The sequence below is a fragment of the Daucus carota genome, chromosome 3, assembly GCF_001625215.2.
Source record: "Daucus carota subsp. sativus chromosome 3, DH1 v3.0, whole genome shotgun sequence".
In the NCBI taxonomy this organism is placed as follows: domain Eukaryota; kingdom Viridiplantae; phylum Streptophyta; class Magnoliopsida; order Apiales; family Apiaceae; genus Daucus; species Daucus carota.
Genome location: NC_030383.2, coordinates 2535903 through 2553007, shown reverse-complemented (window position 1 = coordinate 2553007; position 17105 = coordinate 2535903). Strand labels below are relative to the sequence as shown.

At 34.5% G+C, this 17105-nt stretch overlaps 3 protein-coding genes across 9 annotated transcripts; all 3 read right to left on the bottom strand.

Moving 5' to 3' along the window:
• Positions 1-16: 16 nt before the first annotated feature.
• LOC108210852 (glucan endo-1,3-beta-glucosidase-like) lies at positions 17-1398 on the bottom strand. Its single transcript, XM_017382289.2, has 2 exons — positions 1253-1398; positions 17-1044 (listed from the first exon to the last, which is right to left on the bottom strand). The coding sequence occupies exons 1-2, from the start codon at positions 1332-1334 to the stop codon at positions 17-19; spliced, it is 1110 nt and encodes a 369-aa protein (XP_017237778.1). The 5' UTR covers positions 1335-1398.
• Positions 1399-5292: 3894 nt separating this feature from the next.
• Positions 5293-7289, bottom strand: LOC108212050 (benzoate carboxyl methyltransferase-like). The gene is made up of 4 exons (XM_017383783.2): positions 7215-7289; positions 6729-7121; positions 6387-6644; positions 5293-5790 (listed from the first exon to the last, which is right to left on the bottom strand). The coding sequence occupies exons 1-4, from the start codon at positions 7287-7289 to the stop codon at positions 5434-5436; spliced, it is 1083 nt and encodes a 360-aa protein (XP_017239272.1). The 3' UTR covers positions 5293-5433.
• A 1145-nt stretch (positions 7290-8434) lies between these two features.
• Positions 8435-16841, bottom strand: LOC108214976 (uncharacterized). Of its 7 annotated transcripts, none has more exons than XM_064090435.1 (17): positions 16752-16841; positions 15877-15926; positions 15370-15774; positions 15171-15292; positions 14789-14931; positions 14520-14713; positions 13772-13830; positions 13537-13631; positions 13021-13123; positions 12127-12221; positions 11961-12023; positions 10833-10908; positions 10625-10733; positions 10414-10524; positions 10146-10206; positions 9113-9221; positions 8435-8917 (listed from the first exon to the last, which is right to left on the bottom strand). In XM_064090435.1, exons 3-17 carry the CDS (start codon positions 15755-15757, stop codon positions 8783-8785), a joined length of 1863 nt encoding a protein of 620 aa, XP_063946505.1. In that variant the 5' UTR covers positions 15758-15774; positions 15877-15926; positions 16752-16841; the 3' UTR covers positions 8435-8782. The 7 variants fall into 7 exon arrangements, with proteins under 7 accessions (XP_063946505.1, XP_063946510.1, XP_063946509.1 ...); XM_064090440.1 differs by having other exon boundaries at positions 14520-14710; XM_064090439.1 differs by having other exon boundaries at positions 15370-15769; positions 16752-16836.
• Between the last annotated feature and the right edge of the window lie 264 nt (positions 16842-17105).

Genomic DNA, 17105 nt, shown 5'->3' with positions numbered 1-17105 from the left:
TCGACATATACTGATACTAAGAAGCAAAATTAATGGGGTACTTGGCTTGTTTATTGGCCTGATCAAATATCCCCCAGTGCTTATCAACTCCGCTCCTTTGATTTTCATCAAACAAGTTGTATATATAAGTTTCAACAGGCTTCTTTGGTCTTTTTGGTGTTCCCTTGCTCTTGATTCGCTTAATTAAGTTGTTGTTATATATCTTTGCATTATATGCAGTAGCTCCAGGTCCTTCAGCAGTAGGCCACCCTGTCTCTGAGACGACGACATCCAGTGCAGAAGCACCGGCCTTCTCCAATGCAGAGTACACAGCATCAACCATCGCGTCAAACACATTTTTGTACCTTAATCGACCATCTTGAACCACAACTGAGGGTGATCTGAAGATTGCGTATTGGAGGCGCTTGTCACCAGAGGTCTGGCCATCTTTGTTCAATTCTGGAGGAATTTCGGGTTTGTTGAATGCATAGCTGTAGTATGGGTGCATGTTTACTAGAAATGGTGCATTATTGTTCTTTAGAAATTGGATTATGTCACCAATAGGGTATTTTTCATTGAATTCAGCTTTTGATGGTGGGTGAATTTGGTTGAGAATAACTGAATGATCAAAAGCAGAGGAGACTTTGATTTGGTTCTTTAGTCCGGATGAAGAAACTGCGTTTTGAATGTTCTGCAAGGCTTTGGGGAGAAAGGCGACGCTATCTTGGTTTTCTGAAGGCATTTTATTTCCAACAACAACATACCTGAAATTTATGTCTTGGAAGTTCTTGATGTTTTCTTCGATCCATTGGTTGGCATACTCTTGGCTGGAACCGAGGCTTGGGATCTGCCAGTCAGGGACACCGAGAACGACTTCAAGGCTAGTGTTTCTCAGCGCCTGGAGAACATTTTGATCAGGACCATAGAGTCTAACTCTCCCTGCTCCGATAGATTTGATGAGAGCCACGGCTTCTTGAGGCGATGGTAGATCGCCAGCAAAAATTCCATAGCACAGACCTGCTCTGTTCACTTCTGCAGATTGTTGTCCATTGGCTTGCTGAGTTGCTGCATTGTACAAAAACAGTTGCATCATATATTAAAACAAGGTGTAATTAGTACCAATTAAGTAATTATGAGCCCGTTTGACTGAGTTTAAAATTATTACTTATGACTTAACGTGACTTAGAGCCTGTTTGTCTGGGCTTAAAACCCGGGCTTTAAGTCATTTTCGACTTTAAATTGAAAAATGTCTGTTTGTGTAGTGTCTGTCTACCTGAAGCAGCGTGCAGGCAGGCGAATAACAGGCAGAGGAGGAGGAGGAGCACCGTGCAGCGCATATCGCAAGAGGAAAGCATATATATTACTTTAGATTCGATATGAATATGCAGATACAATCAAGTGATACTTATAGAGGCTGAACAAAAGTGGATCAAGATAGAATTGCAGAGATGACTGTAGACATTATAAACATTTGGAAGCACGCTGCATGCATGCATATATCATGTTTGTTTTCGTGATATCAGGAGTTTATGATGGTTTTGAAAATCTTGTACTACGTGGAGGCTTCACATTATTAGTATGATGCAAGCTTCTGTTGCGTGGCCTCTTCACGTTATAAGACCTACAGTGAGGTAGCGGCGGAGCCAGAAATTATTACTTTTAGATGGGGCCGGATCAAAAATAGTGAGGAAACAAACTAAGTTATTCGTGAGCTACTCGAGTTCGGCTCGGAAAATATTCGAATTTGATTTGGCAATAATCGAGCCTAGCTCGAGCTCGAGCTATTTGAATGTTTTACCGAGCCGAGCTCGAGCTTCAAATTACTCGGCTCGTAAGGTTCGCGAGCTTTATCGAGCCTTTATTATTTTTTAATTTTTTTTATTATAAATATATTTTTACAAATATATTTAATATTTTATTTATAATTTATATATTTAATCGAATCGAACTCAAGTTGAACCGATCACATTTTGAGTTTTTGTCAATATTTGGTGACTCGATTCGAGCTTTCGAGCCGAACTCGAGCCTATCGAACTATTTACGAGCCGAGCTTCGAACTTGAAATTAAAGGCTCGGTCGAACTCAAACTCGAGCCCCGAACTTTTGAGTCGAGGTCGAACCGAACCTGACGGTGTTCGATACGGCTCGTCTCGTTTACGGCCCTACGAAGGCATAGCCTCATTGAAGATGAAAACCGAGTTTGTTTTTCCTCTGGCAACGCTTTAGTAGCTAAGGAAATGTTGTACAAATATAATTAACAACAAAATTAATCAACTGTAGTTTCTTCTACTAATTCTCATTTGTAAGAAAATTGCATGTCTTGCCTATTTGTTATTTTACCAACATTTTCATGATCACCTATGTATTTCCAATAGCCCATTGCTGAATTTATTCTCCTGAATTGAACTCTGATACATAAGTTCTACACTAGCTAATTTATATCAGTAAGAAATGTTGCACATAATTTCTTTTGCGAGGATTCTACCCTCCCATGCACTGGAATAAGCGGGATATCCCGGTTACGTTTATTTGTTTGTTTTTTATCTGCAACTAGTTGAGAAGCCGCGCGTTGCGGCGGCCTATAAAAATTATTTTAATGATTTGATATTAATATTTGTAGAATAAAATAATTTTGTGGCTGCTATAAAAGTATATTAATGATTCAAAATCAATATTTGTCGAATAAAATAAATTTTATATTATTAAAATGTTGATGTGATACCAATAATAATATATAAAATTGCAAAACTGGACTATAATTCATGGTGAAAAAATGAAAATAAATTTATACATACAATTAACAATTAAAGTACGACGAATCTTAATTTTATTTGCGTTTATTTTTTGAAAAGTAATCATGTCTTACATCGTCACCTTCCTCCAATTTTTTTGGATTGATTGTGCACAAAAACATCTAACTTAAATCCGTGAGATAGTGGTGTATAACTACCCTTGCTTGTAACAACCTTTATTTTTTAATACTGTATAAACATTCATTTAAAAGTCGCTTGAACGGAGCAGGCGGATAATGCATGAATAATTTTTTCTCGTATACAAAGTAAATCATATAAAAATTAACAACAAACATGTCCGATAAACAAAACAAATATTATAAAAGAATAACCAACAAACATACATCGCTAATAGTTAATTTATTGATATTATCCATCAATATATGTCAAGACTATATTCTTTTCCCATGTTTGGATTTGTCGACTCCCACATAGCGGTCTATAACTACCTTTGCTCTTTGCTTGCAACAACCTTTATTTTTCTAATACTGTATAAACAGCATTCACTTATCGTTGCAGAAGAACGGCACCACCGAGTTAGAAATCGAGCAAGAGAATTATCACCAGAGAGAGGTAGGGTTGTGCTATTGAGAAAGAAGGTTGCGTTTAGATGATGCAAAATCATACAATATGTAGGGGTATTTATAGGTGTAGAGAGACTTGTGTGCTACTCCTTCCCATAATTAAATAATCTGAAACAAAATCAGATTAAAATTTTCAAGCTATTATATTCCATAAATAATTTGTAACAAAATCAGATTCTGACACTTGTTTCTAATATACCCAAAACTAAAAAAGTTAGTTCTAATTTCGATATTTTTCATCTAAAAATTTCAGAAAATTAGAAAAATAGAACGGAGCGATGCGAGAGGCGTCACATACACGTCCCTCGCTTCTCCATTGTATAAGTATATTGATTTCATTTATTCTGTCGTGCCTAGGTGACTGACCGTTTTCGATTTTCAGCCAGGGAAAAGGTCGATCGGAATTATGCGATCCATAAAACTCCTGTTTCTTGTAAAGTACCGCTATGGAAATATGAGAGTGTTTCCGGAAACGGTTTTTCTAGTGTGTGATCATAGACACATGCTAAGCGCAGAATTTGATAAGTTTAAAAGATTTTGATTGACTCTCATATCTTATAATGATGGACCCCCTTGCAAATATATTAACCACTCCCATCAAAATCTTCCAAATATATCAAGTTTTGGGCTTAGCATGTGTCATGAGCACACCATAAGGCGCCATGAATGCGATTTGTGGCAATCACAAGAATAAATGTTGCCTTTCTCTCTATGTCGTCGTTTCCCTTAATGTTGCAATCACAATGTCTGCAACTGAACTCACAAGTACAGACAAACATAAGGCGCCATGAATGCGATTGCAAATTAAAGGACGAGGAGAAAACGAGGTTTGTTAATTTTAACGGTTCTAAATTCCTGCCCTACTTTTGTACCTCGTGCCAGCGGGCTATACACGGGTTCTAAATTGGTCAAATAATTTAATCGAGCCTGTGCCGCCCTTACAAATCCCAATTTGAGATGGTGTATAAACAAGATTAACATGAAATAAGATGGTAAGAGAGCGACAATTTAATTATAAAAATAAGATGGTAAGAGCATCTCCAACGGCGTTGGCTATAATCGTTGGCTAAATTGGACCTGTAAGACATTATGTAAAATTTGCTGAACCTGTAAGACATTTTGTTTCAATAGTACTGGCTATATTGGTTGGCTATAATTTAAAAATAGTATGTTATTAATATTTTAAATTGTTAAAATAGAATATATCAGTTCAATATGGTAATAAATGATGTACAATCTTCCTACAGATTTTCTTACAGACCTGTAGAGGTTCGACAAATTTAGCCATCCATAGGAGGTTGGCTAAATTTATACACAACAGGTGAGCATGGTTGGAGTTGAGTTTTTGGAGCTGTTGGCTAAATTTTTTTATTTTAAGTAAGCCAACTCATCTTTTAGCCAAGAGCTTTAGATGGTTGGAGATGCTCTAAGACGACATAGAAAGGGCTATTTGAAGTAATTTAAAAGAAAAGCCTAGTGGTTAAGGGCTTATCCTCTGTCGTCCCAGGTCTTGGGTTCGACCCTGGCTCATGTCGAGAATATCTTAGAACAGATACTCATTTGTAAGGCTATAAGCCATGTTTGTCAAAAAAAAAGAAATGTCTATTATTTATGAATGAAAAAATAGTTATGAATGAGAACTACTTTTTATTTTATTTGTAAATAGAATTTTTGGTATTTACAATTTATTGAATATTAAAATTATTAATATAATAAAAAAGTATCTTTTAAGGTGGTCCTTTACGTATTTGTAAAATCAAATTTTAAAAATAAAAATAAGACACTCAAAAAAGAAAAAAAATAGGATTGTCAACTTCTCAAATTCTGATTTATAAGTTGAAAATTAACTTATAAGTACATTTTACAAACAATCGGAATAAAATGCAGAAAAGCTTTTCTTGGAAGGAAATATTAAACATAGGTTTCCGAACTTCACAAGTACTGTATATCATAAATTTTATGACAACTAAGTAAACCAAAATATCCAAAGTACACCTTGTTTTAACTAAGTTTTTTGCGCGAAGTAAATAAACTACTACAAGAATACTAGATTTCACAATAATGATAACTAAAACTTCTCATTTCCTAATCAAGGAGACAACAATGTTAAATAGGTAGGCCGTTTTCACCATGGAGAGATGCTCAGCCACCAGCATTGCATACCTCTCAAATATCTCTTCTATGAAAGTATCACCAAAATGACTAGCAAGCATCGACTCTGTTATGGCTCGCATTGTCTTAGCAATAAGCTTGTCACTGCTCTCCCCAGACTTCATGATTTCATCTTCTTCACGCATGTCCCAGTTAACTTCAGATGTTTCGAATCTATCAAGACTAAAAGAACCCTCAGATTCAATTATTGCCTCCAACTCATCGGTGCATGGGGTGTAAAGAGGTAGATTGAATGAAGTAATGTCTTCCTCATGAAGTATACCCTTTAAAAACAAACAAACGTTACTAGGATGCGTTTTGTTGAGTTTAAAATAGTTACTTATGATTTAGTGTAATTTGGTGGTGTTTGACAAATAAGTCATGACCAAAATAAGCCTTTATTTTTGCTTAAAATGTATTCTTTTAATAATTTTTTTGAATATAAATGTTAAAGAATTATTTTACATTTGTTATTTGACAGAAAACTAAAGGTTTATTTCAGAAAAAATAAAATTTTATGTACTTCTACACTAATATGGTTGGCCAAACGATCCCCAGTGGGATAACTTGTGAACTTAAAATGTCTGTTTGAGTCATTTTAATGACTCATTGGTTATTAAAAATGTAACAATAAAAAAATTAATTTATGATTAACTTATGATTTATAGGTAACTTTTATATTAAAAAAAGTTAAAAAAACTAAGTCACTCAATAAAGTACTTCAAACTAACTCTGGTTTTAATTTCTGACTTATTTCTGACTTTAAGTTAGCTCGACTCAAAAACACAAGTCAGAATCACAAGCAGGCTCCGGGACTTACATTTAACTAACTAGCATTGGTTTAGAATAGTAGTTGACACTTTATCATTGTTCATCATACCTCAGCAGACATGTCCAGAAGTGAGTTCCCTAGTAATTTGAATATATAAAAACATTCTTTGATGGTATGATCTGCACTGCTCCTTCCGGGGAGTGTCAGTACCATCCGGCCATTGGAAATCATTTCCTCAGATCTCAAACGCAAAAATTCTGTGAAGTCCTTTTCAAATTGGTAATAGTATGCTTCATAAACACTTCGAGGGCTTGATTTTGCCATGTAGATATTCCCTTTGTTAGAATCCAGCAAATTTGCGGGAACCTGAACTTCAGTTGTTAGTGTACACCATAACAAAATGCAACTTTATAAATTCGAATTTTATGATATATAGGATAATATGAGTACCTGAGAGAGCCAGTGCAGGCTACTTGAAGAATGAACAAAATGAAGGCTTTTACTTGGAAAGAGTCTTGTGTAGAAAGAACCCGCCACTCCTGATATAAAACACTTCACATTCTTGTCAAGACCTTTCTCATTCTCAAGCATTGAACTAAACTCTGGTGTCAATTTCAAAAGTGCATTAAAATCATTATTCGGGAGATCATTTAGAAACACTTGAAACTCATCAGGCGTTTTCACATTTTTCTTCAGGCACACTGCATGGACAATGTCGACAATATTTTTTACGAACAACAAGGAGTTAGGTCCCGAAGAGCAACCCAAATCAGCTAGCTTAAAGCATTCCGCGAACCCGTGGGTGCCATAGCTCTCGATGGTGTCTTGTCTTGTGAAACTTTTCTAGACTGCAACATCACATTTTTCTGCAGAGCACAAAATGGTAAGAACTATATATATATATTTGAATTAATCTTTAAATGTATGGGAAGAGACCTGAAGGATGGAGCTCTTGGCATAGCTACATCTGCTATTAGCAGGATTCATGCGTAAAACATTAACTAGATCCATTTATCACTTCTTTTTCCAGTAGCCTTTTCTTTATCAAACAATGCTACTTATAAGTTATAAATATGCGGATAGAAACATCACAAGTTTAGGTGCACATGAAACATTACAGAATTGGCTTGTATAATGACGTGGAGTGCCATCTACCATCTACGCATGATATTACTCCATCTGTTCCGAAGGTTGTTTCATTGAAACGGGGATTTGGCTCTTGCTTTCACAAATTATTTTTTTTAAAAAATTTTGAACAAAATTTTAATACATATATAAAAAAATTAAAAATAGATTATAGAAATATATTTTATATATACATTAAAATGTCTACCAAGCAGTAAAAAAACCGTAAGAAAATTAGAAGGACAGAGCTAATGTCGGACTAAACAAACGGATCTCGAGTCGAACAGGCAAAAGACTCAGCTCAATTTTTTTTATGAACCGAACTGATTTTCAGATCATGTTCTTTTAGTAAACAAACATAATCCAGCGTTTAACAGCCGAGCTCGAGTAATGTTTAACTCTGTTTATTTGCCGCCATAAAAAACTTGATTTCAAAAGTCACATTTTTTTTTTTTTTAAGAAAAGTCACATTTTATGATCGGACAAAAAGACTGGAATATAAACATGCGTGGGGAAAAACACCTTGATTGCATCACAGATCAAAATTTATCTATTTTGCAGCAAATGGCTCCAAATTTTAGCAGAATATCGAACCTTCGCAGCAAGTCCCCGATGTAGAGCATATCATATTCATATCAAGCTTCAAACCTAGGCCGAAGGATTCTAGTAGCCATCATTTTGCAATTGTGCTTATACCCAACACTAAAGTCCTTTCACTATAACAATTTTAACACAACTTCAAAAAACATCCTAACATATGCACAGCAGTCTACTAAGTTGATATCTACAACAGACAACCTAAAAGATGCCCCAAAAAGCACCATGTCCCAAAATGACATTTAGCGGATGTGAATGTCACAGGTTTTTTTTTTTTTTTTTTTTTTTAACTTCTCTGCTGATATCCAAATAAGCTCCTTCATCTGAACAGCAGAAACTATAAGCAGAGGTAAACTTACGTCCTATTTCACAATTAAAAAAACACTGCTGAACAGATAGAAACCACAATATACAGGTTTTGATACTCTGGAACATGCATGTAAAACAGATTTGTTATAGATAGGAGAAGACCATATGAAATATAAAATTCCAATGAATTCCTCGTACAAGAAAAAGACATTAATATATGTTTTCTTTCAAGGTAAGCTTTCTTCTTCCAACCACCTAAACCTTCCTGTTCTATAAAATGAAGCTCTTTGGATTGTTATATGACTTCTATAGTTTTGTGAACATTTGAAAATTCAAGAAACGTAACATGACCGTGTGAATTACTAATTCCATCATTTTTAAACTACTGGTATTACATTGAGATGATTTCCTATGCAAACCGGAAGCTGACAACCAATAGAAGGTAAACCTACTAATACTGGGAATAGAAGCCATTATGATATAGATGTGACTCGTACTGAATTATCGGCTGACCCCGTCAAAAAGATAGGCAAGGTTGGGTGCCAATCTACAGTGGTTATCGCCGCACTATGAGGAAGAGTTCTCAGCCCATTCATATAAGCGCGAACCTGTGGATCAAGAGGCAAATTTGCTGTTATGACCCACCAAACAAAAGGTTGGCTGTGTGGTTATAATCTTGAATGCTAAACTACATTATGGCAAGCGATACGTGACCAATATATGGCGAGAGGCTGTGTAGTGAGTTACTGAGTTGTAGGGGTTACAGGACCTATATAATGAGACAAATAACAGCGAGAATTTACCTGATATATCGGTGCTCTAACTGAACCAGATGTCACCAAAAGCCTTCTCCCATTAGCATCCAGAGCCATTTCATGTCTAGGTTGTACTGAATTTTGGGGGTTACAAAACCTATATAATGAAACAAAGCAGTCGGCAGAGTTTCTTCTGTAAAGTGATTTATATTCCAAAGGTATCACAAGTAGGGTTGAGAATTGTAATAGTCATTAATGATTTAATATTGTAGTAAACATAAAAAGGCTAAAACTATGTATTGGTCATGCCAAATATGTAAACAATTTAATCACACAAGTAGAATTATACAGATACCATTTTTACTAAATAGTGATAGTGTCCAATAAGATATAACTTAAGATGATACAAGCTTATATATTGAAATAATTAGTAACAGTCTTCTGCTTATCTTATCTGGAAATAAAATATTAGTATTAAGTTGCATGCATATATTGTACACTATCATAATCACTGGGTCAACCTTGCATAAAGCTGAACTGACCTATTTTAGGCATGTAGTAGATTTGTCGACCAATTTAACACAAAAGTAGGTCTATTTCTAATTATAATTTTGATTTGATATTCTGACCTATATTGCTGAATTTATGGTCTATCAAGTTAATATAGTAATAAGAATAAAACAGTTTGTCTTTTTCATGATCTGGAAAAGTCGCTGATAAACCATCATTTGACACTAATTCAGCTCCAGACATATTTTTAAATTACATATAATGCAAAAGAAGAGCACTGTATAACTAAATTTGACATGCTGCTTAATGAAACAATATCACTTATTTGCCTGCAGGTAAAATTAGAATGCAACTTGAAGGAATTCCAAATTTTTCTCTCTGCATTGTGAGTAATGATTGAATAACATGACTCAAAGGAGAGAAACATATCATACTGAGTGGATTTATGAAGCTCTAAACAGTCCAATAGGTAGAAGTTTGACTTTGAAACACAAATGCTAACTCAATGCTTTAGAATTCATGAATTTAAACATAGAATTGAAACACCAAATATAGTAACCAAATTAGGTACCTGTTGCAATTTCTTGACCAAAGAACTTTACCAGGACTTTGCAAGCTCCATTCATATATCTGAATAAAAAAATCCCAGTTTAGTTGCTTTGAAATAACTTGATTTTAAAACTCAACTGTTAAGCAAATACCCATATAAAATATTTCCAAGCATATACACACATAATACATCAGGCAGAAGACAATTAAAAAAGAAACACCGAAAAACTTGTCTCATTTTTTTGTCTGAAACTTAAGTAAACTTCAATCCAGAATCAAAGCACTTTCCTTGCCATCTAATCCCAGGCTAAATATGCTAGTTTCGTCAGGCCCAAAAAGAACAGAGCTTATAGCAGAATCATGAGCTGGCCATCCGGTAATTTGCAAACCAGCAGACATATCTTAGCCTAGCTAAGGGCATGCACTTGGGTGCAAGTACAAAAGATTCTGTGCAGAATATGAATAACAACTACCTTAATTGAAACAAATCTAAAAGGATACCAAACATATGAATCATTCCATCACTTGCAGCAGCTGCTAAGATCTTCCCATTGTGGTTAAAGCATAATGAAGTAATTGCTGGTGGATCTTCACCAAGAGGCAGGACTGTCTTCAACAAATAGAGCAAGTTGAAGACACATTTGTCAGTCTAAAAGACATGTCATATAGATATATAATTTCTTAGGAAAACATTAAACACTTGACATACCATGGCCTTCCAAGTCCTCATGTTCCAAACAGTCAATGATGCACATCCCAATTTTGAAATAGTATCTGTGCCCTGCCTGCAAGGAATATGAGGTACTGCATCACATAATTGAAACGATCTATTGGCACAAAAAAACAACACTTGGCGATATGGCGACTTTGTATGGTTTCACATCACTGGCTCCGTAGGTTCTCAAATGATCAAATCCTTGCCTTATTTAACCTTATAGGCATGTAAAAAAAACGCTTTGGCACTTAGAATGGGTGTTTATTATGTTATCTTCACTTGAACAGGTGGCCATGAGATATAATACGGGACTATTGACTAATAGCTTAATCCGTGAAGGAATAGTCAAAATCATCCAAACCATCAAACAAGGTCTCCTGCAGCTTCTTCTAGTTCTACGCAAATCACCTATCATCATTACTATGGTAAAATTTGTCATGAGTATAGATTACCAATGTGAATATATCGGAAGTATAGAAGGAAGCCCATTTTTACTGAAAGAAAACTATTGAAGAGCAAGAAATACAAAATGATGTGTACAGAGACATTCACAGGTAGAAGTTATAATATTCTAATTCAATACATGTATTTTACGTGAACTAGGCCAAGTCCATAACTCTTTTAGGCAATTTCCCCCACCAAAAGGGAAAAAGGAAACATTTTCAGGGAGATTTTAATCATCTATCTGACAAATGTCTAAAGTTCAGTGGGGTGGGAAAAGAGTAGACTGTTAGAAAGGAAAGCCACGACAAAAACAAACATATGAAGAACAAGTATATAGGCCAATAACTTTTAGGAGATTTTAGAAATAAATTTGGTTGTTGCCGCTATATAAGCAGGCAAATGTATAGATTTAAAAGCTGTAATTTCACTTAAAAGCCCTTGGAATATCATCTTAGTTTCACTATCATATAAAGAAAAATTAATATACATCAACATACTTGCAAAAGAGGATGTAAAATTTTATAAATAAAAGAATAATGTACAAGACGTGCATCATGTTTGATGAACAAAAAAACAGGAAGTGAAGAGTGCCAATGGCTCGTGCATTCTCACTCAAACACAAACTTCACAGCACTTAAAGAATCATAGCATGTATGCACAAAACTACCAGAACTGTACCCTCTGGATGCTGCTGCAGAGACAAAAATTGGTTCAACAGGACTGCACTTCAAGTCCACAACACTGCATCACATAAATCCCAGGGAATAAGAATATAAAAAGAAAAGGTAACAGATATATTAGCATGATTTTATTTCTCAAGTGCACTTTAAAGATAACAATAAACCTTGGGTATGCTGCAGTCGTACTAAGATCACAAACAACTCTTTTTGCATCAGCATTCCATGCTTTGATGCCCCCATCAGCAGTGCCTATTAAAAGCTTTTGTCAAAATAAAGAAAAATATGCAATAATTACTATTTGCTTTTCAGTAGAACACATGTGTAGACATATATTATATATTTAATCCAATATAATAAGTTATAACAGTAACATTCTATTTCATCTAAGCCGCAATTTCAAAAGGTATCTATATAGTTCTTCCAGTAACATGATATGCATATAGGCAAGGCGGCCACAATAGGACTTCTAAATATAGTACACAAGTATATTAACCAAATCAATGTATACAAGGTAAAGATACATGTGAAAAAATAAAGTTACTGTGGAGAAGCTGGACCTCATTATAACAGAAACCAATTATAAGACCTATGCTATGGATGTAACCAGGATGAATTGGCTGTAACAGGTTAGACTCTGTTCTGCTGTTTATGAAAGTCAAATTTGGTGGTTAAAACTATATTATGGTAAAATATACTGAAATCTAATTTATTGGCACTTGATTAATTTATGGCATAAACAAGAATTTGTTATTCAGATGTAAATTAGAACAACCAGAAGGCTAAAGAATCATAGAGAGGTTAACTAAAAGAGACAAAAACTTCAGAAAACAATCCTAAAAATTTATTGCAACTCAGGGCAAACTGAGTGAAGTCGAAAAGAAAGAAAATCATTGAGTAAAAAAAAATTACTTTTGCTTTTTTTTTTTCCCACTTTTTTAAAATAATTACTTTTCTGTATAAAAGAGACCATAAACAAAAAATGGCAACTCATATAGGCTTTAGCTGAGACACTTCGATTATAAGAGATAGAAAACCATGTAGGATAACAGTTTACGTACCAAGCGGTCAGATTTACAATCCCATTCAAGTGACATGATCTCTGCCCCACAATAAATGGTTGCACTTCTTGATACTGGCGTTGCTGAGTCATATGTCCAAATCCTATAAAAAAAATAATTCACAAAATTCACCATAACATGAAGGAAATGTGTTATATTGGAAAAAAAGTTCTCATTAGTTACTGTCCAGCCAAGAATATATAAGTTCTAAACTAGTAACCATGTAAACCAAACTTCAGGGAACACTGAATACAAACAATTAAACCATATTCCAAGATGATAATAATTATAAGAGTAAATGAGCAGTTTGATAAGTACAGAATTATGTCCTATACAGGTCAGTGGTATCCCAATAAGAATATATCATCTTCAAGCAACAAAGGTATTTTTTTTCATTTCCTCTCTCCTCGCACTCCCAACCAAATATCTAATTGTTAGGTAGTTTAGAGTTATGAGAAAATTTACGTTACTTTTTTGTTTATGAATAGATAGTAAGTGTGTTGTTCACGTGCAAACCTGACTGTGCCATCTATGGAAGCACTTGCAATGTTGTCTCCAGATGCAGAAAAGCGGCATCGACTAATGGGACTTGTGTGACCTAGGAAAGTCTCCTACAAGTAGACAACCACACCGAATCCAGTAAAGCAATTACAAGGAGGTAATTTGCATAAAGACGGTATGGACCATAAATAAAAGACGTAATGTAGTAATCCATTAAACTGGTAACATGGGATTGTTGATGTAACTACACCTGAAACACCACTTTCACCTCTGGAAAATCTTCTTCTCGATGTATTTCTTTCTCAAAATCTGTTATGCGCAATCAAGTTATATAATAAAAAAAATAGTATTAAAGCAAATAAGATCACACAGTTTTATATACTTCTTTCCCAGCTAAATGAAAATTTATACTTTATAACATCTGTATCGAGATAGTATCCACCAATTAGAACAAGATATATCCAATTCATGTAAAGTACGTATGCATACATGTTTTAGGTACACACAACTATCTGCAAGGCATAGCATAGGGGATACCCCTTTTCTATTGGTAATAAGAGGTCCAGGGTTCAGGCCCCGGTGGAAGCATGTGTGTTAGTATTAAAATTTATGGAATTGAACATAACAATAAAAACTATAGAGTAAAGCATTTCTACACACAACGTCCAACAACACTAAACCCAAACTATATTTATGTAATGCATAAGGGATGAGGTGGCATAATTCAATACGAAGGAATATTGACCGGCGTCTTGACTCTATCAAATTATTAGTAACACGACTACTAGTGCTGCTTTGGTTTAATACAAGTGTCAAGGATTTCGAGGATATTCCAAAATATAAGGACATTATACTCAGGGCAGACAGAGGCAATTGTTTTCAGCTACCTACTAGATAACATCACCCAAGCATATTATAGATAGTAAATAGATTATATACCTGTGTATTGTTCAAGCAATAAATAGAATAACAGGGAAAGTAATACCATCAGTACTTACCCTCCCCGCCATAACCAACATCACTAGTTCTCAAGCCTGAACCATGAGCACTGCTTGACTTCTGAACATCTATATCCTGATTAAACTCATTTCCACCAGCATCCAGAGAATCCGGCGTATAAGCTTCTTGACCACTTATAGATGGTGAAGTGACATCTTCATCCACATTTACTTCCTTGGTCGTTAGTGTCCTGCTGTATTATGACAATTACAATGCAGTTGAACAATATTTCGCTTTTCTAAGAAAAATTCAGTGAGGGAAGCAATACCTCAGTGAAGATGATAACCGAGTTTCTTTTTCCTCAAGCAACGCTTGAAGTTCTGACAGTTTGAGATTAAGATGCTTGATATTATTTTTTAAACTTTTAACAGTATTTCTTTCAGAACTGATCCTCAACAAAGCTGGAATGCGTGATTAGCTAAGGAAAATTTGGTACAAATACAATTAAGTAATTAACCGAAAACAAAAAATTCCATCTAGCAATAGATCTAGTGACAGAAACTACAGCTGCCTAATAACAGCTTCTGATAATTTGGAGATTGTTGTTACTAAGAGATCTTATACATCAAGTACCAGTCCAAATCCCCTTAACTCTCTATGAGAACAATAATGAATGGAAAAAGTATGTTGTAAGCTATGCAAAGGATATGAGTGCCATTAAATATCTCACACAAGAAGTTCCTGACAGAAAGATGCAAGGCGTCAAACCACTCCTTTGAAAAATATATGTGAAAGCTGGGATCGGAGCTTGGGTTCTTAAGATAAGGGATGGCTGCAATACAATTCTTACTCGTGTTAGCTAAAAAAGATAATACATGAATGCACCAAAACAAGGCAGAAAAGACCCACCAAACCACGAAGTCCAGTCCTCATTACTCTGCAACAAGTCATTACCGTTCAATTCAAAAAACTCTACAACTTTATCAGTTCTTCCGAATTGTACGGCATGGATGATGTAATACTTCAAAATAGAGACCTCTATCTTTGCCAATGCAGTAGTTAGGACTGCTTCAAAAGAAGAAAAGCACTGCTTGAAGAATCTTAGCAGACCAATCAAGTTCTCCACCTGAAATTTAGGAATATAAACCGAAAATATCAAATCTAATATCTTATCCACTTGAAATCCTTTGCCAATATCAGTGCTCAACTCTTTCTCAAAAGTCTGCAGAGTACTTGTAAACCCTCTAAAGACAAGATACTCTCTCACTAACTCTTCAGCATACTGCATATTATCCATTTGTCTTAACTCCTAACCTACAAGAAGAGGCATGTCAAAAACAATGTACATACAATATATACATATCCACTTGTATACAGATGATCAGCTATACCCAAAAAATAACATTAACAACTAACCAATTAAGAACAAAACGCTTTAGTTCATTTCATCCTTCAGTTCTTTTCTCCTGTACAGACGTACACAACACTATCCCAGTCAAAAACTATACAAATCACCAAAAATAGAACTCAATTTCATATTCCTTGCTATAAGACATCAATTTCCCAATACGTGCTACAAAAATTCTTGTGTTTTTCCCAATAGGACTGCTAGAAATGAATGACTAATATGTAATACCAACATACACAATAGGAAAAAAGATGGAAAACTTCACAAGCTATGAATACATAACAAAAAAGATTCCGGTCAATTCAAAGACAATTCTCATATGTTTAAATCAAACAAAGATAAAGAAAGGGGATAAACATCACAACATATTGGAACTATCGTACTTTAAAACAAATTTTTCACAACCTAAAATCCATCATGCAAACTAAACGTCCAAAATGCAGGAAATTATCCACAGACTTAAATCAAATCAAATACCTCCCAAGACTAACCAATTATCTCTATACCTCTTCGATTACTAAAGTAGTATCAATTATCCACAATATAACGCGAGAGCAACTCATGGCATTGACTTAGATGCACTTGCAATTTCTTTATTTTTTTTTGTACAGCACATTACTTACTCGAATCACTTGAACAAAATACGATTAGCGGGAAATTAGAAACGAATACACTATACATCAATTAAATAATTCGAAACTCAAAAGCTAGAACTAAGCAGCGATGCACGAAATCAAATTAAACGAGGAAACATAAATGCTCTAGGGTTTAGAAAGTACTAGAACCTGTAGCTCAATTAGATTGCATATATATGTGAGATATATGTATATAGCACTAAGAATCAACATCTGAAATCAAAACAAGAGTGAGGAAAAGATTAAACCTCATACAAAGTGATGCTCCTATAGAATTTGATTTTGGGAAACAAGGTGATTTTGTCATTTAACGTCTCTTGAAGTAATTAGCAAGACTGTGATTAAAGTAATAAAGAATTAACTATTAAGTGGGTCCAAACGGCTTTTTTGATTTTGTTATACTTTTCCCTTGCTGTTAATTTTGTTTGACCTATTTACTTTCTTTCATAAAAAAAACTTTAGCATGTAAGTGATAATTTGATATCTATAAAGTTAATAATTTCACTAAGTTAAAAGGGAAAAAAAATCCTTAACTTAAAAGTGATTTGACATATCAACAATAAAATATTAATATAGATAATTGTTTGAAAATATCACAATTT